Consider the following 24,510-nt stretch of genomic DNA (forward strand, 5'->3'; position numbering starts at 1 on the left):
TAAGTGACAGTTCTGCCCCTCTGCATCCCTCCTTCCAAGCCCCAAAGAAACAAGTGTGACTTTTTCCTGTACCGGAGTTTAGGATCTGATTTTTATATTTTTCCTCCTTACAACCATGGGACTGAATATTAGGACTATTTTATGAAGAAATAAAAGCACTTCTCATTAAGTAATATAATCATAACACTTTATTCCACAAATGTCATATGAAAATCTCTAAAGAGTCACTTCATCAGCCTTGTGATTGTGTTATTACACAAGTGTAAATGTGATTTATGCACCGGACATGGGGAAGAAAATTTAAGAGCAGGTGAGAGTTTCATTCAGCGCTTTGTATTTCTTCTTTTATTTATTAAGAGAAACTAGTAGGCTGTCTGATAGGTACTATTCAAGATCCTTTCAAAAGCTTAACTGAGGTAATGCTAATGTTGACTCTATGAAGTAGATACTATTGGTGTTTTATAAAGAGGGAAACAGGGACAAGGAAAAGTTAAATAACTTGCCTAAAGTCCAGGTGATAGGTGGCAAAGCCAGAACCGGAACCAAGGCAATGGCTGTGAAATGTACATGGTGGCCTCTACACAACTACCTGGATATGTAAGTTGGAGATTGCTACTGCTTCAGCCTCCTGGGCACACACTTTCTTTTAGTATCCACGTGAAATGTGTTAAGTCCTTACATAATTTCTTATAATAAACTCGAGACCCACCCCACTGTTTGTAAGTGTTCCCAGAGAATTTATGTTCACGTCACCACTTCCGGCTCCAGGTTCCAACCCCTGCTGACACCTTGACGGCTGTCTACTTTCTTCCTTCCTGAAGTGACTGTCCCTTCTTCACTGCCACATCGCAGGAGCAGAGAAGTTGACACTTTCTCCTTCAAACCTCCCAGTACATCATTAACCCACTTTTGCTGTATATAACAGAGCCTTACCGAAAGTTTGGGGATAGCGGGGTGCCTACGAACATAAAGCAGAAGCTCCTGTTTCTAGACACTTCAGAATCATTCCTGTCAGTGGAAATTTCTTCCCAAGTCCTTTCATAATCCCTTGCAACATCCTGCCATTTTGCCTGAGACGCTTCTTTTTGCACGTTTCTTCCAAACCGGAGCAGGCAGGGGCCACCCCAAATTCCTATCCCTTTTTTTTGCAGGAAATTTTCTAATATTTATTTTACTTTTTCTTCCGTCTAGACAAATCCAGGGGACCTTGCACTTCACAATGAAAAATACAATAATGGTGCGTTTACTATCCAGATAGATCTGAACATCTATCAGGAACATAAGCACATAATTAGAAAGTAGCGTGTTATGTATCATGTGCAAAGTGATAGGTACGCAGTGGTGTAACAGAGAATCTACAGCTAGCAGCCTGACTGGGTCAGGGAAAATAATGCGTACGATGCCCTTTGCTCTGAAGGATGAGTGTGGGTGTTCCAGAGAAAAAAAGGTAGAAGAGGAAAGGGAATGTGTGACGGCTTGGAAAAGCAAAACGGCATCACATCTCTGTGTTCTGAGCGTCAACTTTGTGTGTGTTGAAAGCGGAAGGGGATTGGAGGTAGAAGGAAGGGAGAGAGATGAGTGGCCAAGATGAGAGTGGAAAATAGGTCAGGCTCCACACAAGAAAGAACATTGTATATCCCACTCCAGGTTTTAGAGTTTTAGAAACACCAAGGCCAGGTTTTACAATGCTTGTTAAAAACACAGATTTCCGGCCTCCATCCCGACCTACTGAATCTAAAGGTCTTGAAGGAATCAGAAACCAGAAGAAACTTTTATGCATATCAGAAACTCTGCTGTAAGAAATGGGAGCCTTTAGCTAATTCAGTGTTGCAGAATGCTAGGTCATACCTAGCACGGCAGACCCATATACTATAGAGTATATGTGTATTTAGAAACATAATGAAAGAAATTAGTTTTTATATAGCTTGAAAGCTGTACGGTACCCTAGGTGGCAATTTGGAGTAGTTTAACTAGAAGAAATTATAATGTGTCTACTAAAATATCATCGGTAAAACTTTACCAAGTGTTTTTTTTTCTTTTATTCCCTCCCTCATGCACAATAAATCCTGTCTGAATAATTTACTCATTCTGGAACATTAAAACAGGCTTTGTGCTTTGAGGCTAACAAACGATTTTCTTAACTATAATGAGGCTTTTGAAAATGCTGTGCCACAAAATGTATGCGGGGGAAAATGTGGCTTTATTTAAACTTCCAAGCTTGTATTAGTGGTTTTGATGAGAAGCTGTTCTGTGGTCTGATTAGAGCAGGGAGTGAGCTGGCCCTTTGCTACCTGCGGTCTAAGAGGGAGCAGTACTCTTGAAGGCTGTTGACAGAATCAAGAACACAATCTGTGTATTTGTTTAAAACACTTCACTGTAGATGAGCAGGGAACAGCTTGTGCACGTGGAAGTGGAATCTGAATTAAAATTGAACATAGAAGAACAAAATGAAGTGCAGTAATGACAAGTGTAAACTACAACATGAACAAAGTAGAGAAGCTGTTGCAATAAATAATGCTAATATTGTATTAGAGTTCACTGTAGAAAGATATAAGAAGCGTCATGGCTAATAGATTCAAAATGAAAGAACTATACTGGGATTTAGAAGGATGAGTGCAATACAGAGGAAATACGACTCAGTCCTTCTATTAAGGCTCCACATTAATTAGTATCTTCCTAAATGATGGGTTCTACTTTTTAATGCTTTTCAAATGTATGGCTACACCACATAGACGCTATAGTCAGTTCTCGATAAAACAAATGAAAGAAAAAAAAAGAAATAGATTTTAACTCTAGCTTTATGACATTTGATGCATTGGCTACAAGGGTACTACTATGTTTTGACTGAATTAAACATGGCAGTGGAACGTGAGAACGGTTCTAGAACTTCTTTATCTGAAGGGCTTAATTGTATTTGTTTATTTTTAATAGGAGCGAGCTTAAAGTCCCTGCACTGATTATGGAGCATTTGGGAGATGAATTTTAGTACATCTATCATATTTTTTGTGTTCTTGATACACTGGTATTCCAAATGCTTTGACCTTGTTTGGTAAAATTGTAGCAATAAGCTTTACCAGTTTTATTTAACAAATATCTGGGGGGGGGTGCATTTGGTAGATTTTCATAAATAAAATCCATATTATGTCTAAAGTCATATCTCTGAAATCATAATTATTTAAATTTTAGATTTCTAAAGATATCTTTGGAAGCACAATTTAAAAAATTCGATTTCCAGCAAATTTATAAAGGGCTGTTAGCATCCTATAGGTAAATCACATCATTGTGACCTCCTATGCTTTGTGCTTTTGACTATGTTACTGTTGGAATATTTTTCTGACAACATCTATGAAAGTAGGAATGGATGTTGTAGCAAAACAGACTCTTCTCGGTCTGATTGATTTTGTGCTTTATAACCCATTTCAGTTATCAGAAAGTATTGCAATTTTTCCTCCTGCTGTTTGGAAAGAATGTAATGGTCTAAAAGATTGCCTGCCATCTGAGGGAGTTACTCTCTTGTCAAGGTAGAAACAGTATATTAATTAAACTACCTGTAACTTTGGAGTGAATACTTTCAATCCATTCCTTTCTCTGTTTGCTGGCACTCAAACATGACACTTGGCAACACAATGCAGCAGATCTGGAGGACCATGGCTAGGATGTTCTAAAATCAAGAGATTACAGGATGGAATTAAATTTTTTTTTTTTTTAGTTTCCTAATATTATAACATAACGTGGTTAGACCTCATCAATATTTTACTTTAGTGTGAATTTATATAATGACTATTCTTGTATTGCTCAGTGAAATTCCTTAGCCATTACTATAAAGCTAATAGAAACAAACAAATGTATTTTTAACACTATACTGTGGGAAAATATCCCAGGAACCATAAAATGGGGAAGATGTAAGATGCTAAGATACATATTTGTACTTCACTATTTGGGGAAAACAAATCCATGAAAATTCTCTAGAAGAGTATATAAATTAAAGATATTTCTTAGACCAATAAATATGATCAATGACTTGGAGTGATTTGACATAATGAGATAAATAAATGCAATTAAATATAATGACAGGGGACTTCCCTAGTGGCACAGTGGTTAAGAATCCGCCTGCCAATGCAGAGGACACAGGTTCAAGCCTTTGTCCAGGAAGATCCCACATGGAGCAACTAAGCCTGTGCACCACAACTACTGAGCCTGCGCTCTACAGCCCACGTGCCACAGCTACTGAAGCCTGCGTGCCTAGAGCCCGTGCTCCACAACAAGAGAAGCCACCGCGATGAGAAGCCTGCGCACAGCAACGAAGACCCAATGCAGCCCCAAAATAAATAAATAAATGTATTAAGTACATAATAAATAAATAAATAGAATAACAGAGTAAATTGAACCACCACTATTTAGAGGATACTCTCAGTATTAGATGGGAATCATTTGCTTCTGTGAGTTTGTGGATTGTATAGAGCTGACTTTAAAAGGAAAGACTGAGGTCAGTATAATTATGCAGTTAGAGGGACTGTAAATCCAACTGATTCCTTTTAATTCCGAATGCCACATACTACTTGACAACGGGCTTTTCTAGCACCTGGATATCCTTTTGAGCATGCTTTAGAGATCCAGCAGCGTAAATAAAATCGCGTTGCTTTGCTCAGGTTTATGGAATCTGGACTTGGTCCTTGAGTGAACATTGTGTTTAAATACATAGGTGAAAGGCAGGATGAAATAGGAATGAAAAGTCCCAGGACTCGGAGCCTGGATGCTTAGAAGGCTGATCCTAACATATGAAATAAGGAAGTCAGACAGATGCAGAGAAAAGTAGAAGGGCATAGTAGGCAAAAAGAGATCCAGGTGGATGTTAGGCATTAGAAACTAGTTAGGAGGTGTTTGCGTCAGCAACCATTCTCCCAGTGTCATCTGAGCCTCCTAAGATCTTTTCAGGATGTATAGGAGATCAAAACGATTTTCATAGTACGAAGACTTGCTTTGCCGATTTCTCTGTACTGGCTTTTGCATTGACAGTGCAAACACAGTGGTGAGCAAAACTGTTGGAGCTTTAGTACAAATTCGATTAGTGCCACCAAACTGTACTTGTAGTCATTGTATTCTTTACATCTACAAAATTGCAGGGAAAAAAAAATCCAGTTTCACTGAAAAATGTCCTGATGAAGCAGTAAAAATTATTAATTTTGTTAAACGTCGACCCTCAGTTATATATATTTTCTATACTCTGTGTGATGACATGAAAATACATGAAGTCTGTCTTCGGCATACTGAATTATAGTGGCTGTCTTTTTTTTAAATTAATTAATTTATTTTTGGCTGCGTTGGGTCTTCGTTGCTCCGCGCGGGCTTCCTCTAGTTGTGGCTATCGGGGACTGCTCTTTGTTGTAGTGCAAGAGCTTCTCATTGCGGTGGCTTCTCTTGTTGCGGAGCACAGGCTGTAGGCACACGGGCTTCAGTAGTTGTGACACGTGGGCTCAGTAGTTGTGGTGCACGGGCTTAGTTGCTCCGCGGCATGTGGGACCTTCCCGGACCAGGGATCAAACCCGTGTCCCCTGCATTGGCAGGCAGATTCCTAACCACTGTACCATGAGGGAAGTCCTATAATGGCTGCCTTGATGAAAGGCACTTACACAGTTTGAATTGCAAGCTGAACTAGACACTTTTTCTCCTGAGCACATTTTTTTTTTTTTTTTGCGGTACGCGGGCCTCTCACTGTTGTGGCCTCTCCCGTTGCAGAGCACAGGCTGCGGACGCACAGGCTCAGCGGCCATGGCTTACGGGCCCAGCCGCTCTGCGGCATGTGGGATCTTCCCGGACCGGGGCACGAACCCGTGTCCCCTGCATCGGCAGGCAGACTCTCAACCACTGCGCCACCAGGGAAGCCCCTGAACACATTTTTTTCATGAAAAGAAAGGATTGACAGACAAAATATGATGATTTAGACCTGGGTACTGGCAGACATTTTCTCAAAGTTGACCGAGATGAGCCTGCCACTTCAAGAAAAACATCTTACAGCGTTGTTGGCAGTGCTTAACATTTGACCTTTCGAGAGAAAATTGGAATTTTAGAAAACTTACAGCTGTCACCATAAACTTGAAAGTTTCCTAATACTTACAGATATGATGACCTGTGTCAGCATTGGGAAAATATGAATAATGCATGAACCAATATTTTTCAAATGTCAGTGCATAAGTTAAAAATCACGCATGGATAACCAAACCATTTATAGTAAAATACAGACCAGTAGGACATTGCAATTAAGTACTTGTCAGGTTTTGGTCAAGCACTTAATTACATCAAAGAAGAATGTTAATTATCCGGAAAGATGATTACATATATCATCATACAAGTTGCCTTCCTTTGGCAACTGTATGTATGTATATGGCTGGATTTTTTCATATATCTCAACCAAAACAGCATATTGTAACAAGTTCAATCCAGAAGCAGATATGAGAATCCAGCTCTCTTTGATTATTAAGCCATATATTAATGAAATTTGCAATAATATAAAATAATGCCACTCACACACTAACATTTTTTTTTGGAAAATACAGGGTTTTTTTCCAAAATATGTACTTTATTCTAATGTAGTAAGTTTGTTATGATTATTTTTTAAGTGTATTTAGTAAATATTTTAAAATAATTACCAATTTTTATTTTTAAAATAATATATATTTATAAATGCAACCCTCCAAGATAAAAGCTCTACAGGTTTCTCAGTAACTTGTAAGAATGTAAAGGAGCCTGAGAACAAAAACTTTGGGAATCACTGAGGAATGTATGTAAATTTCAGAGTCATCAGCTTGGGTGTTTCATGTACTATTATTTGAGTGGTGTTATATTTTGAACAAGGTCATATGGAACAAGAACCATGGCTTTGAAAAATCTGGCCTAGGATTTAGAGGAACGAGTGAAAGAAAAAATAAAGGTACTCATATAGGATGGAAGAGAATCAATATCATTAGATTTCAGGGCTAGAGTAACCAGGAGAGTGTGAGCCCTGAGAAGAGCATTGCATTTGGTTAGGAAGAGGTTGCTAGAGACCTCTGAACCATGTCAGTGGCTCAGGACGACCCCTGATCTGACCCAATCAGTTATTTCTGCCTGCCCAAACCTTCCACCCTTCCCTAATGGAACTTGAAGACTGTTACCAGCAACCATCCCTATTTCCTCAACCTTTATCTCTGAACGGAACTTGCCTTCCTTGTTCTAACGAAATCCTGGTGCATCTTCCTTTACAGTCTCTTCAAATATAAACTTTTTTTTTTTTTGGAAGGTTGGATGTGGTAAAAGAGCAAGCAGTTTTTATTTCCTTCTCCACATGTCTTTGGTGATAAAGATCTTACATGGTATTCTTTTCAGAGATAAGGATGAATTTGTCAGTTAATAATTCCAAATATTAGAAAATACACAGCTTATTTGACTCCAACACAACACATGTAGGGCCTTCTCTTCATTTATTTTTGCTATAGTAATAGTGATAGTGTTGGTTAATGGTATTAGTTAATTTCCCAAAAGAGGAATAATTATAGTAGCTAATTTGTATTATTCCGCATAATGGCTCAATGTGCTAAATTAACAATGAAATCTTTGCATTTTATTCAGGTATATAAATAAAGTTTTGTTTTGTTTGGGGCTTAAATACATACCAAACATCCCAATTTCAAATAATTTAAATAGACTTTCAGTGTATTTAAAAAGAGACCATATATCCTAAAGGTTCAGAACCCAAACTCTGGAGCCAGGAAGCTTGGATTTAAATCCATACACTTTCTATGTAAACCTTGAGAAATTCACTTACGTTTTTGTTGCTTCAGCTTGATCATCTTTAAAATGGGAAAAATAATAGCAATAATAATAATAATTATTTTTATTATTGTTCTTCTAATTATTGTTATTGTTAAGAGTATCCACACTATGAGTTGGAAAATCAAGTGAATTAATTTACCAAAAGAACTTAATGAAACATCTAGTTTATGATATGCAAGTACATGGCAGAAATGAGGGATTATTATTATTATGATTCTTTAATGTATTTCAAGCACTTTCCACCTGCAGGCACTATGCAAGTATGTAGCTTGTACAAATTCATTTAACTCTCACAGCCATCCTGTGAAATAGGTACCACTACCTTACTTCTTTTCTGATGAGAATAAATGAGGCATATGGAAATTAAGAAATTTGCAGTCACGCAACTAGTATTTAACTGGAGTGGACTTGAACCTAAACCTATCAGAATGTATTGAGCTCCCATGGGCCAAGGGCTGGGAGATATAAAGATGAACAGGACAAGATCCCTCTCTCAAGGGACCCGTGACCCCTCAGAAAAGGCAGGAGGTTACAGCGATTCATAAAACGTTTTCTAACACAGGATGTAGGCGTGAGAGGAGGGAGAGTTCACCAGGTATCACCCTGTACTTACCCTATCGCACAGTCAGAACAAGCACGATCACATACATTTTATTAAAGATAAAATTGATGTTTAGGGAAGTTAAATGGCTCATTCAATTGGTACACGAAAGAGTCTAGGTTAGAATCATTGCCTCCTGAGTTTGCTAGTCAAAGGTAGACATTTTTGGTTTTCCATGATCAGTATTGTAATAGGCTGAATACTGGCCTCCAGAGATATCAGGGACTAATCCCTGGACCTGTAAATGTTACTTATAAGGAGACAAGGTCTTTGCAGATGTGATTAAATCAAGGATATTGCAATGGGGAGATTATCCTGAAATATCTGAGTGAGCCCTCGATGCTCAAATATGTCCTTAAGAGAGGGAGGCGAAGGAGATTTGAGATGTACAAAAAAAGAGAGTGTGACTGTGGAGTCAGAGACTGGAGTTACTTGCCCACAAGCCAGCAGCCCCCAGAAGCCAGCAGAGGGAAGGAACAGTCTCTTCTAGAGTTTCTGGAAGGAGCTCAGCTTACCCTATCTTGATTTCAGCCCAGTGGTTCTGATTTTTCTTACTTTTGGTATCCAGAATGGTGAGAGAATAAGTTTGTATTGTTTTCACCTACTAATTTTGTGGTCATTTGCTACAGCAGTCATAGGAAACTAATAGAAGTGTTCTCCATGGTTGGAGGAGGTGCGTGTTCCTTTATCCACATTGTTACTCCCATTCTCCTCAAGAAAATTCCCCTTGGTACCTGCCAAAAGACTCCCAACCTGCTAGCCTAGTACTAGTAGTAGTACCAGTAGCTAGTATGTACTACTACATACTGTCATTTATCAGATTTCTGGTTATCATCTCTAACCAACTCAAGATTTTATTACTGACTTTCTTTCCCTTAATTTCTCTTGCCATCATTCTTGGCTACCTCAGTCTCCACGGATCTATCCAATATTCTGGCCTCCACACACGCCCTAGTTCACATTATTTTTCTTATTCAAGGAATATTCTCCCACAGTTCCCATGCCTCCTCCTCAGTCATCAATTTTTATTTGTCTATCAAAGTACTCCTATCAGCAAATGAACATCCAGTAAATTCTCCACCCTCATAAAACCAGAAACCTTTGACCTCATATATCCCTTGGGCTCGGCCTTGGTTCTCTACATCCGTTACAGAAAACATTTGCAAGAGCATTGTCTATAGTTGCTTCAATGCAATAGTACTCAGCCATAAAAAGAAATGAAATTGTGCTATTTGTAATGAGGTGGGTAGACCTAGAGTCTGTTATACAGAGTGAAGTAAGTCAGAAAGAGAAAGACAAATACTGTATGCTAACACATATGTATGGAATTTAACAATTCCTGTTCTCTTTTGTGCTCACATTCTGCTGAGGTAGATCTTGCCAGTGTCAGTAAGAGCAGCCTGTCTTGTCAGTTTCCATGGTCAATTGTTATTCCTCATCTCAGTTGACCTCTTAATAGCATTGAGATGATGGATTACTTTCTTCTACTTGAATCACTTCTTCCCTTCCAAATAATTGGATTTATTTCTTGCACACTCCACTTTCCTGATTTTCCCTTTCCTTCATTGCCTTCTTATTCCCATTCTTTCTGCTGGCTACCCTCCTTTTCCTGAATCTCTGCACCCTTCCCAATCTTCTCTCTTCGGGTTATTTCATCCAGCACCATGACTCATCAGTCTCAGATCTATATCACCAACCTCAACTTTTCCCCTGAGCCAAATTCTTATTGTTTTATCTAACTGTGTATTGATAAATGTCGTTTGAATTTTTAATTGGCATTATCAATCTTAACATGTCCAAAATAGAGCTTTTAATTTCTAACTCACACCGTCAACACAGTGCATCCATAGTCTTGCTTATCTGAGTTAATGGCACCGGTGTACATCCAGCTGCTGAGGTACAGACTTCAGAATTATCCTTCATTTATCCATTTCCTCTACACCCTACACTTGCTGCACAACAGTAAATCCTTTTGGCTATGCTTCAGTACATATGGCCAGTGCCATCACTTTTTGCAAGTTGGCCCACGACCACTGTAGTCCAGCCTTAAGTGCCTGTCACTCATCTTATTACTTATGTTACTGAAGCCCATTCCCTGGACTCCCTGCTTTCAGTCATGCCCCTGCCCCAACAGTTGACTCTGCACACAGCAGCCACTGTGATCCTTTAATATGCAAACCAGATCACATGTCTCCATGTTTAAAATTATTCAGTAGCTTCCCATTTTACATATTAAGCCCCCAAACCCCTTTCCATGGTTTTGTGAGGCCGCTGTGATCTCTGCCTGCTTCTCTGACCTTTCTCTCCATCACTCACTGGTCTCCAATCACACTGACTTAACTTTTGTTTTTTCCAAAGTGAACAAGCTTTTCACAGCTCAGAACCTTGCATTCCAGTTCCTCTGAACCTGCAAATCACTCCCCTCTCCTCATGGCTGGGTCTGTTTCATCATTGAGGTCTCTGCTCTGCACTGCTTTTATTAGTTACACAAGTGCTTAATTGAGTTTAAATTCTTTGAAAAATCATAAATTGACTTTTAGGAAATAAATGATTATAAAATGATATTAGAAATAGATGTGAAGCACCATGATGACCAAATTAATGGAGAGGGAAATGAGGAAGGAGAAAAGTTGAGAAAGCATTTTTCCATGCAGTGCTTATGCTAGGAGACCAGATTAATTACCAATATGTTAATTCTTGGTGATACAGATTAATATCACACTCACTATTTATTTGTATAGATGACTAATTTCTGAAGAATGATATTATAAATCATACTGCATAACATTTAAAGATATGTCATTAAATTGATATTCTGGAAAACTTAACTACACATGAAAAAATTGAGGAAATATGCAAATGTCATAGGGGTGAATTCCGTATAAACATAGAGTGGAGAAATAGGTAATTGCTTCTTATAATATCGTCAGAGTAGTTATAATGATCTTCTGATAATTAAATGAATTATTATATGTGACTGTATTAAAATAATTGGAAGGCATTTTTATTAAAAAAAGTAGGAGGAATTACAATTCATTGTAATGTGTGTGATAAAAACTGACTGAGAAATTGCTCTTAAAATGATCTAGCTATCTCTTCTTCTATCTGTAATGCAGTACAGAGGGATACATAGTTTTTGGCACAAACTAGCTCTAATGTAGCAGGATAGTAATGAATTATCTGTTGCAGTAACAAAATCTGTGAGTTGAGAATTGTAATGCACAAATATGTAAATTTACTCTAAAAATTTCTCTTCAACACAGATACACATTGTAAAATCATCTGATTATCCATGGTTGATATGATTTAATCTTTCTTCATCTTTTTCATTGCTATGTTTGAGGATGTCTGTGGCCTTAAATTATAATAGGCACTTCAAATTTTGTATCTTAAAATGTTCACATATAGAAAATTATAAAAAGTATGAAAAGGGTCATAAAGTGTCTGTTCATGTCATGCTGGGGAGGTTACTATAACAGTTATTTCATGATCATTAGTTTTGAAATCAACTTAATCTTTAAAGCAATAAAAGCCCCATAAATATTGTTTCTCCCATTGCAAAAAACCTACCTGCATGTAAATCTTCACTGACTTTTCAATGTGTCAAATTTGATTTCAAATCAATATCACCTGATTTTTTTTCCTCCACCAGTTTTATTTAAATTTAAATGCTTGATTTGAGCATCAGTAGTTCTTTGTACCTATAATAAAATGTCTCTAAAGGGGATGTGGGCTGGAAAAAGTTAATATAAACTTTCTAGTCATAGGTGTTTTGTTGTTAAATTTTCACAGAATGTTAATGTTGAACATTTAAGTAGATGCATGGACTCCAAGGGGGGGAAGTGGCGGGAGGGTGGTGGTGGGATGAACTGGGAGATTGGGATTGACATGTATACACTGATTTGTATAAAATGGATAAGTAGTAAGAACCTACTGTATAAAAAATAAATAAATAAAATTTAAAAAAAAAGAAAATTTAAGTAGATGCAGATAAACTTCATGCATTCCAAATTCACTTTCTACTTAATGAGATAATACATAAATTAATTTTCTCATAAAAAATTATGAGAAATAATGGGAGAAATTATGTTTTTATTCAGTCAGTAATTAGATTGTAGCTTTTAATGCAATCTACCACTCTTAGGCATTAAAAGGATAGTTGGAAGTTCCTGCCTTGATCTGATATCACTGAAAAGAAGAGCTTGTTGAAATTTTCAATGGAAAAACAACAAAAAGATCATTTTTCCTAGGCTATTTCTTAAATTCCTTAAGCAAACCTAACAAATGTTTATTCTAAATATATGTTACAATTTTAGGCACATCAATAAAAAGCTATTACTTGTATAGCTTGAGTAAGGGGTATTTTTTATTTATTAAAACTTTGTAATCAAAGCAACTGTATAGTTTCTCTTTAATAATTAAGTAGATCTGATTAATTATTCAGCACCCAATCTACCTTGGATTTATAAACGCTGGTTTTGTATGTCAGTTATTCTTTTTTCAGAACTGCAAAAGATTTTGTTCATTTGACAATTCTTTTGACAAGTTTAAATTCTTGTTAAAATCATAATGTTAATTCCATAAAATGAAAGCACTCAACTTCGTGGTAAACATAGTAGGAGAACAAAATGATAGTTTAGCAAATTCAGAATTAATACAAACAACTAATTTTAGTAAATTCAACTTCTGATTTTATGAACTTTTTAGAAAAAATTACTAACAAAATTATCCAATTAGCTGGCTTCTAGATCGCTCAGTTACTGATATGTGTTTATATATTAAAATTTATGAAGTTATTAGGCCCAAAGATTCATAAAAGTATGTTTATTCCTAAGCATTAAAGAATCAAATGTATATATTATAGAACAACAGTTCTCACCATTGACTGAATTTAAGAAATGTTTATTGATGGAATCACAAATAGACACATTCAAAAACACATAACATATGTTTAGGGAATTCAATTAACTGGAATATGTCTATCAGATTTTAACACAGATTGAAAGAAAAATCCTTATATTGTGATGGGTTAATAGCATAGTGAAAATCTGTTGTAGAATAAATCTATTTTTAAAAGCCATTTGTGTTCAGTATTTAATCAGATGTTGATATCTGGGAGTGTGCAATCTCTTATTCAAAGGGTGGTAAAATCAATATATCGTTAAGAAAACTAAAATTTTAATGTATACAATATTAAGGGAAATTTTTAAATGTTGCTTTAATATGACTTTTTAATTTTTACCAGTCATTTAGTTATTTTGTTTAAAAAATAAAACTAAATCAGAGGAAAACTAGTCTGAGGTAAAAAATTGTAGACCTTTTCAGAAATCCATTTTTTAATTATTAACTCAAAGAGTAGTCAACTTAGTTTATTGACAGTAGTACAGAGCAGCCTTATAAAGAAACAACAATATTTAGAAATACTTTCCTCATTTTTATTTTGAATGGATGCTCCTAAATATTAAATATATTTTCAATATTGCTTTCATAAAATAAACTTGCAAAACCTACGAGTTATAGCATCTGAAAAGATAAATCCCATATATTCCTGAGTCATTATAAATTATAACTTAATGGGAATGGAATTTATAACGAAACACTTTATTTTTTACTTTAAAATTTTTTTAAAAAAATTGTGTGTTTGAACATCATTTAGAGTTGGCAGGAATCAGATGGAACGCTTGTATTGCCTAGGGAAGCATTCTACATTAACTGTACAGGGAATCATAAGGCAGATATCAATGACACAAATGCAGCTGTAGCACATACCTTAGAAAACCTGGTGGAAAGCATCTAAGAGTGCCTGTGATATATGGGTTTCTTTAAATCTATCCTTATCTTTTAAAAAACCCTAAATTGTTTGCAAACATTGCTATTTAACCATTATTGGTAAATAAAATCATTGCAACTTCACAATTCATAGCCACAAACAAATTGCTGAGAAACAAAATGAGCCTGTATTATTGAAGAAAAAAATATAGTCTCAGCAGTTTTATTTTAGTTCCAACTGCAAAGGTTTAATTTCCTTTTCACACTCACTCCTGTTGGTCTGTGGAGACAGTGTAGTGGCTGAAATTGCAGCTCTGGGGTCAGACTGTCATGGTGGAATGCTTGCATAGAGAACGTGTCTCAGATTACCTGCAACTGCAGTGTTTCAAAACCTGGCCAGATCGAAAGAATCACTGGGGCTGCTTGTCACATAGAGGCTCCTGAACCAAGACAAATCTACTGAGTTGGAACTCCGGTGCAGAGACCCAGTGATGTGTAGTTTCCCCACACAGCCCAGGTAATCAGGCCATTTGGGGAAACCTGGTGTTAATGCAGTCTCACTTGGCAGGGCAGCTAACCTGAATTGAAGGCTTCAGTCACCCTACTAATTCCATTCTTTCACACTTTCATTGAATACATAGTACGTAGCTTATTCTCTAGTGGGCACTGGAGAGGTGTGGGTAAACACAGGAGTCCTGCCTAGTTAACAATCTTGTTTGGAGTGCTCTGTGTTGCAATAGAGTTGCAACATCCTTTAAAGCTGTCCCCTTTGATTGTAGGGTAGGGGCACTTTCTTAGTTCCAGCTGCTGTAACAGAATACAGTAGACTGGGTGGTTTATAAATAACAGAAATTTATCAGGGTACTGGCAGATTCCATGTCTGGTGAGAGCCCACTTCCTGGTTCACAGATGGCTGTGTCCCTGTGTGGCAAAACTAGCAAGGGAATACTCTGGGATCTCTTTTGTAAGGTCATTAATCCCATTCATGAGGGCTCTGCCCTCACGACCTAATCACTTCCCAAAGGCCTCCACTTCCAAATACCATTACGTTGGAAATTAAGTTTCCACATAAGAAGTTTTGGGGGGACACAAACATTTAGTCTATAGCATGCACCTTGAAATACCACACTAAAGCTGGGAACTCAAGAGGAATCAGTCTTGGAATAGAATCAGAATACATGGTATTGTATTTTATCTGCCTGTGTTCTTCATGAAATTTTTTGTTTGTTTGTTTGTTTTTATGACATTATGGCATATTCATGACACAGTTTCACTTCATTAGTAGCTCTCCCTGCAACTTTGCTTTTATCATTTCATTTTATTCTACTGTTCATCTCTTTTTATAATATACTCAGTGGTTTGATTGCTGAATTATTGTGTGGTCTTTTACAACCTAATTTAAAATAACTGCAAGAGTGGGGTTACGGGAGATAATTTTATTGATGAATTTTATAATTAATTATATATCGACACAGTCCAGTATCATATTTAGGCTAATTATAAAATGTAATTACTAGGATATCCGAGGTGGTTGGCTGCTGTCTAAAGCTATCATTTTGAAATACAATTTTCACTTGCTGATTACTATAACCTCCTTTAATTTGTGGATAAATCATTCTCTGTTCTTTCTGTGGAGAAATTGATTTGGAAGCATTCATTATAGAAGTAAGATAATGAAATATCCCACAGTAAAGCCTTTGAAGATAAGACGATTAAAACAACAGTTGATAGACAGTTCAGAAGGTGGTCACACACTTACTTATTTTCATCAGTTAATGCAACTTATGATTTTCCCACTGCTTAACAAGGTTTGACAATTTTAAGGGTGGTTTAATCATGAAATGTTTTATTTTCTTTTTAATTTGAACATTCTGGAAGCCTGACAATTCTCAGGTTTCCCTTTGGGAATTTAAGCTCTCTTTGTAGTAACTAGTCTATAATCTAGCTTTCATTCTGAAAAAAAAAAAAAAAGAAAAGAAAAAAGTGAAATCATAAAAATACAGTAAGTGTTGAGTCAAATATTTAATGTCATTGTCTTTTATAAATAATGAACTCATGATTGGAAATTGTTCTCTTAGTGACATTTTTTTTTCTATCGTTAGCAGGTTATGAATGACTATGAATAAAATCAATAAGAATTTACTATACATGTAACTTCTTTTTGATTTCTGCACTTTTTGTGTTTGATCCTAGGAAATACATATCTATAAAATGTGTGTGTCGTGTGTAGTGCCCACCTTCCACCAGGCGTTATCCTTGGGAAGCTAACTTGGGTTTAGTAGGCTGAGCATTGCCATTTAGATTCTTAGGTTAGTTTTGCTGCATTAAGCTCATTTACTGTCTGGAGCAGATGGATGAACAGTGTTAATGTGAATACTAAGCCTTTTCATCCTTTACTTCTGCTTTTGTTACAGAAACCCTTGAAACTCTCATCAGACAAGCAGAAAATTACACCAGTATACTGTTCTGCAACACCTACAGGAACATGGCCTTAGAGGCCGCTGCTTCCGTCCAGGAGTTCTTCACTGATGTAGGGCTCTATTTATTTGGTGCGGATGTTAATCCTGAAGAATTCGTAAACAGATTCTTTGACAGTCTTTTCCCTCTAGTCTACAATCATCTCATTAACCCTGGTGACAGTTCCCTGGAATACTCAGAATGCATCCGGATGGCCCGCCGGGACATTAGTCCATTTGGTAATATTCCCAAAAGAGTACTGGGGCAGATGGGGCGATCGCTGCTGCCCAGTCGCACATTTCTGCAGGCGCTGAATCTGGGCATTGAAGTCATCAATACCACAGACCATCTGCACTTCTCCAAAGAGTGCAGCAGAGCCCTCCTGAGGATGCAGTACTGCCCGCACTGCCAAGGCCTGACTCTCAGTAAGCCTTGCATGGGATACTGCCTCAACGTCGTGCGAGGCTGCTTGGCACACATGGCAGAGCTTAGCCCACACTGGCATATGTACATCCTGTCATTGGAAGAGCTGTCAGATGCCATGCATGGGACGTACGACATCGAGCACGTGCTGCTGAACTTCCACTTGCTCGTTAATGATGCTGTGGTGCAGGCTCACCTTGACGGACAGAAATTATTGGAACAGGTAAGCAGCCACTCAGTGTTTACTGATTTCTTAGAGCTCAGCAATTAGCTATATATTACATAAAGTGTGTGGATTATAAGCACATCATCATGGACTTTAAATTATGGCAGCTTAACAAGCTAATACTTTAGGAAAGAGAATGCATGAGTTATCATATTCAATTCTAAATGTATTTTACATCTTACATAAAAATTTTGGTTAGCTAAAATACCAGTTCCTCCTCTAAGTAGAAGTTTTCTTATAGGGTTAGTTCAGTGAGGTAGAGAGGGCTCAGTTTTAAAATCAGGACCAGTATAGACTTGATTCTGCTGTCTGCCAGTAATTCTCAAGTCCCTTAGCTTCTCCGAGCCTCAGTTTCCTCACTGATAAGAAAATAGTAACACATAACTTTCGGAGTATTCTTTTTTGGGAAGATAGGCAATCATGTAGGCATACTACCTAGTATGGTGCCTGGTACTCCAAAAATGGGTAGTTATTGTTGGCATTTCAAAAGTATTCAGCTTTAAAATAGAAAATGCCAGTTATATAGTCATTAAATGAACACTTGATATCTTAGGTTTCAAAAGTGTTTCTTTAGAGACGCTCCAGAATCTGGCACCATCGTGGTGTGATGACTTTTTAAAACATGATATATATGGCATCACAGTGCTTTCTTCCAGGGAGATTTTAAGAAACAAAATAATCAAATCAAAGGACATAAGAGTTTTCTATTTCACTCACCTTCTGTAGAACCATTTCAAAAAATATTCCCAGCCCCTTTAGTAATAGTTCTCATATCCTATACAGTGAAGTAAGACACACTGTTGCTGTTTATCCTAAATCTTTTGTCCTGAAATAAAATTATACTCTTAGTGCCAACAGAATACATCTCCCCACCCTGGCACTGATTTACTGAATTAATAAACATTCTCATTATTGGCTTTGTAAGTCTGTTCCTTTCATTCATTTCCAATAGAAATTGGATATGAAAATCTTTATGTCCAAGCACATACCCCACCCCTTCTTGCTAACTTCCAAGGTCTTTGCAGTACCTGTGTGAGCCAATATGGTACCTTTATGCAAATTAGAAATGGTGTCATCTTTCGGTGGATGTCATGCCATGCTGTGGCTCAGCAGGTCCAGCGTGAGCTGGATTTCACTTCTCACTCCTGATTCATTCAACTGGGTATCCTTATGTAGTCAACAAGGCTCCCAACCATATGCAATGGTCCTGGTCTTTTTGCAGTATCTCATTCCTTTAGGGAGATCATACACGCACCAAAACTTTTGCAAGAGGTATAATAAACCAACTCAAAATGAGGTTTATAATAGAATTCTAAGGTTTCATGTATTTCATAGTTATGAGGAATAAGCATTTAGGGTCAGGAAACAAAACATCAATAATATTGAGTATCTCCAGAAGGAAAACAGGTACAAGAAATCTGAAACCAAGTCTAGATTTGAATTATTATATAATTTCGGACAAGCCATTTAACCTTTCAGGGCCAGGGTTTTCTAATATATAGAAGTGCACTGATTTTTAAGATTCTTTTTTTTTTTTTTTTTTGCGTTATGCGGGCCTCTTGCTGTTGTGGCCTCTCCCATTGCGGAGCACAGGCTCCGGGCGCGCAGGCTCAGCGGCCATGGCTCAGGGGCCTAGCCGCTCCGCGGCATGTGGGATCTTCCCGGACCGGGGCCTGAACCCGTGTCCCCTGCATCGGCAGGCAGACTCTCAACCACTGCACCACCAGGGAAGACCCAGGAGGGCCTTTTTGTATCCTTAAAATTTATCACATAGAAAAATATCTACTTTTTCTATTCCAAAGGCTAAACTAACACAGGTTTGTAGTTAGATAGACATGTTTCAACTCCTGAGTTTCCTACTCATTAGTCATGTGGTCTGAACAAGCTACTAAAACCCTCTGAGTCTGTTTTGTCCTGTGTGAAGAAGGAAGTGATGGTTTAAGTGACACAAGGTAAGGCTCTGACATTCGTAGGTACTTGGTACCTGAGAAGCTTGCTTTATTCTTTCCATATTCTGGGACCAGCCCTGAGCAAACCTCGGTGAAGCAGGTTACTTTAGTATTATAAATGATTAGAATCATCATCATGCTTGCGTTCTATAAATAAATTTTTAACAACATTTTTGTCATATGAAGCTCCTTGGTGGATTTTCAAAGAGCATTCTTTCCTTTAAGCAAATAATTCTATTTCATTTAATAAATGGTCCTTAACTATCTTGAAAAACATCAATTATTACTAATAAATTGTAGATTCTTTTCCAAATAAAACAACTGAGACATTCTTTTTAACTTATGGTGACAGAGGAGAAACTGACTTTAAATTCCTTGAAAATTGGCTCATTATATTTCTTTCTGCCAACTTCAAAGTGATTTATAAGCTGTTTATCAAGCTTTGATAACCAGTTCACACATCAATGAATTTAATAAATTCAAAATAAATTACTGGTGAGCCAGCAAATAATGACTTTCTCACATTCCCAAAGCAATCTCTGAGATCTAGTACTTTCAAGTCTAGTCCTCAGTAAATACGTACAGCTACTTTAAGAAATCCATAGGGGTACCTGATGTATCATACTTCCGTTGGATGAATTTCAACTGGAAAAAAAAATTCTCAGTTTCCTGAGAAAATTATAAATATCTTCTATTTGGTAAACCATTAAAGAAACAAAATCTAATTTATAAGAGAGCATTTCAATTTTATAATCGTTCTGGAGATTAAGACAAAAATCTAATAAAGCATTAATAGAGGCCATCAAAGTATGGAGATTAAAAGCACAGACTCTACTCTCAGACTGGATTTCCCATCTGTCTCTACCACTTACTAGCTGTGAGTTTGGGAACTGGATTATTTAATCTTTCTTGAGTTTCCTCTTCAGTGAAATGGGGCAATAACAAACAGTACCTACATCATAGAGTTCTTGTGAGAATAAAATGAGCTTCGGTTAGTGTCTTATACATGGTAACTGTTTAAAGCCTACTAATTATTAGTACATATGTTCTTTATAAATACTTCATTGATTTCTCTGGTGTTTTAAATGCTTTCAATGTGAACACCTCTTTCTTACTGTGATATAGAATTCAAAAAATATTTTAAATGGGCATTTAACGTAAGTGGGTAATTGTAAAGATGTTCCTTGAAGGAGAAGAAAAAACTGGAATTTTTATTTATTTAAATTTATTTATTTATTTAATTTTTGGCTGTGTTGGGGCCTCGGTGCTGCGCGTGGGCTTTCTTTTAGTTGTGGTGAGCGAGGGCTACTCTTCATTGGGGTGCGTGGGCTTCTCATCGCGGTGGCTTCTCTTGTTGCGGAGCACGGGCTCTAGGCGCGCGGACTTCAGTAGTTGTGGCTCGCGGGCTCTAGAGTGCAGGCTCAGTAGTTGTGGTGCACGGGCTTACTTGCTCCGTGGCATGTGGGATCTTCCCAGACCAGGGCTCGAACCTGTGACACCTGCATTGGCAGGTGGATTCTTAACCATTGCACCACCAGGGAAATCCCAAAACTGGAATTTTTATAAAATATTATTTAGAAGTCTACAATGTGTTTTAATATTAATGGATATTAATTGCTAATTATTTGATAACAGTAATTCCTTTGTGAGGAAATGATTGAATGATTGATTTTTTAGTAGGAAATGATTTAAAGGATTGAATGATTTCTTGGTAGGAAATTATTGATTTTGTAAATAAAAACTTGATATTTTAAAGAATTATATCTGCTATTAATTAAATTTAGAATATTAGTTATTAATATAATTGAATGCTTTACCTTATTAAAGAAACAAGAATGCAGGATCTGGGTTAATTCCACTGTTTCTACCTCTTCTAAATGGAACAAATGTTACCAAGAAACTCAACTGAATGTTGATTCTATACAATTTTAGAAATAAAAAGGTTTTTTCAGCTTTATTGAGATCTAGTTGACAAAATAAAATTCTTCTTTAAATATTTGGAAGAATTCAGTAGTGAAACCATCTAGTCCTGGGCTTTACTATGTCGAGAGGTTTAAAAAAATTTTTTTTTAAATTACTGATTAAATCTCCTTATTCATTATTGGTGCTGTTCAGATTTTCTATTTTTTAATGTCTCAGTCTTGGCAGGATATATGTTTCTAGGAATTTATCCATTTCTTCCAGGTTATCCAATTTCTTGGCCTATTATTATTCATTGTAGTCTCTTATGCTCCTTTGTATTTCTGTAGTGTCAGTTGTAATATCTCCTCTTTCGTTTATAATTTAATGTACTTGAGTCTTCTCTCATTTTTTTCTTACTCTAGCTAAAGATTAGTCCTTTTCCTACCTTTTCAAAAACGAGCTCTCAGTTTTGTTGATATTTTCTATTGTTTTTTTCTGGTCTCTGTTTCATTTATTTCTGCTCTGATCTTTGTTATTTCCTTCCTTCTGGTAATGTTGGGCTTAGTTTGTTCTTCTTTTTCTAGCTCCTTGAGGTATAAAGTTAGGTTGTTTATCTCAGATCTTTCTTTTTCCTTAATGTAGGTGTTTATCAGTATAAACTTTCCTGCTTTTGCTGCATCTCATAAGTTTTGGTATGCTGTGTTTCCACAGCTGGGAGTTGAGGGTTCCCTCTAGCCTGTGCTACCTGTTTCCATGTGGGTATTTTCTCATTTGCTTGATGTGCAGGTGTTTCTCAGCTAGTTTCTAAAATGGCTCTGTGTATACAATAGCTGTACATTCTATGTATCTTCGGGAAGAGGGAACTTCCTAGGGAAACGAGGAGCCTCCTATAATGGGAATTGCTGCCACAGAAAGTTTCTGTTTTTAAGTCTGTACTGGGTTCCAAAGCATAATCTCCAACAATAAAAGTCCCACTCTGTATTTTTAAATAAAATATCAGTTTTCCACATCTCTTACCTTTGCACTGTTAGTACAGTTTCAGCTGATTGCATCCAGATTACTTTAGGATAGCTATGTACTTCAATTTCCATACCTTTCAAGATTGAGTTTAAGGTGAACTGTCCACACTAATGCACTCTAATTAAACTACATTGTTGTGATAACTAATATTTGATCACTGCTTCTCTACACATCTACATTTATCTGAAACTGTAAAATGAAAGCCTAATAAATTAATTATGTGTTTTTAGGTATCTCAATGATATCTTTATATATAAATTGAAAGGAAAATTAAAATGATAGCCTGGGTTATTTATGGTAAAGCACTAATTTTATTTTATTTCTTCCATAGTGTGGTATATATTTTCCTAAAAATCACTCTGTATTCAATTTTACATAATAGGGACTATGGGACAAATAAGGTTAAGGCAACACATTACTCTCTCAAGTCTGTGTCCTTGAAATTGCCCCTAGTGTGGGAACGGTGGGTGGTATATACATTCCAAAGATGGGGGGTGGGGGCAGGTAAGGAGCCTCTGATCTCCTGGGTCCCGCTCATGTGTCAACTGGCAGTCATGTCCTCTCGATGACCTCTTCCAACAATATACAAAAAGCCAACAATGCATTATTTCTGAAGCAAAGTTTATTTTTTTAGGAGCTTTCATTCACGTATATTTTTGTACTTGGCTAACAGAGAATAAAGGGCTGTGACCAAAGGTTATAAATCAGCTACCTGTGGACAAAGTTTATGAGTAGGTGGGCAAGACTTCATTGAAAATACCTTCATCATGTCATTTGATATATCTTGATGACATCTTCATCAAAATATCATTTTTACCTTTGCCTAATTTTTGTTTAACTGATGGGTTGGGCTAATGTCGAACTTGTAATTATTATATTGTTCAGATGAGCTGGTTCTTTTGAGGAATAAGACTGGAGCTTGACAAGAGAAAAGGGAAAGGCATAAGAATTAAATTAGCAACAATTGAAGGGGGAACACATAAGCTTCTAGAGCAAAAGTAAAAGCTCAGACAGAATCCAATGGAAGTGGGCTAACTGAAAATAGAAAAATCTATAAGCTAATAGCAAAGAGAAGGAAGATTCATTAGACTATGAGAAGGTCATCCAGTCCAACTCATCATTCTAGACAGAGATCACTTTGAAAGGTTTTCACCCACTTAATTCTGGATACTAACTAGTGACAGGGAGCTTGCTCTTACAGAAATGGTAGCAGTAAAGCATGTAGCAATAATTAGTGGGTTTTCCTCTCAATGGTAGGCCCACTGAGTTCTTTTCAGATGTGGAATGAGACAGAATTTTCTGACTAGAGTTAAGTCAAAGGGTAATCCTATTGTCCATTGATTTTCTACTCAAACATTATGAAAAATTGAGATATTTCTATAATATTTTCAGCCCCAGCTGGTAAGAATGTTCTTTACATGCCTGATGAGATCCACATCCTTCATATTTTGGAGACTTGTTCCCTGCACATGTGGATCATGGGAGGAGGGGGTGTCCTCTTTGGCCCTTTGATAACCTCTCTTGACGTGATTGGCAGTGGTGAGGACCAATCAAGATCCAGGTACCTCATATGTAAGTCTAAATGTTTTTAGGAACACATTGGGTAACAAGCTTGCATAATTTAAGGATAGATATTTTATAAGACTTTAAAAATATTGCATGATTAATTTGTGCTTTTACCTTTCTGAGCAAGACTGTGGTATGAATTACTTGAGAATAAGCACTGATAATCATGATTCTTTATTTCTACTTAATTTCCTGGGAAAGAAAAAAAAATTATTCAATGTCTTACGAAGCCCTGAAGTCCTATAAAGGGAAAGCTGGACACAGATCTCTGGGAATAATGGTCCATCAGGTTTGTGGACAGCTCTAGTCGTTGGAGAGTTCACCCTTATGGTGAATGAATGTCTGCATCTTCAGTTGTCCTGCCTGGTACTCTAGAATGGAATGCGTTGAAGATAGGGACTCAATCTTGGACATCTTACACATCAGCTCTGTGAAAGCTATTACTATGCTCCTTGCCTGATAGCTTCTTCTTTGTAGGCTTTTGACTCCCTTTTTATTCAATTCTTCTTTACATGCTTTCTTGTTAAGATCAAGATTTTAACCACGCAGCTCTGTCTTTCTCTCCTGGAGGACCTGCTGACCGAGGATGGAGTCGGCCACGGTGGAGGGAGCTTGGGGGTTGACAACTGGTAGACTTCAGGCATGAAATTTTTCATTCCCTCACCGTCAAAGCCAGATGCTTCTTCTTCCTCAGGGATCTGGAATCTGGAGGATTCCTGATTGTAGTCTCAAGACTCTATCAAATATACTTTTTAGGAACTCGGGAATGGAAGGATAGTTTTCAGAAC

At 36.9% G+C, this 24,510-nt stretch overlaps 1 protein-coding gene across 1 annotated transcript in view; it reads left to right on the forward strand.

Moving 5' to 3' along the window:
- GPC5 (glypican 5) overlaps positions 1-24,510 on the forward strand; it is a gene marked incomplete at both ends in the record, with an annotated part of 1,374,381 nt that overhangs the window by 221,989 nt on the left and 1,127,882 nt on the right. Inside the window, one exon of the mRNA XM_082859487.1 lies at positions 16,594-17,282. Coding sequence (XP_082715613.1) covers positions 16,594-17,282 — 689 coding nt within the window. The remainder of the gene's footprint in view (positions 1-16,593; positions 17,283-24,510) is intronic.

The sequence above is a fragment of the Leucopleurus acutus genome (assembly GCF_964270905.1).
Source record: "Leucopleurus acutus genome assembly, chromosome: 18".
Lineage (NCBI taxonomy): Eukaryota > Metazoa > Chordata > Mammalia > Artiodactyla > Delphinidae > Leucopleurus > Leucopleurus acutus.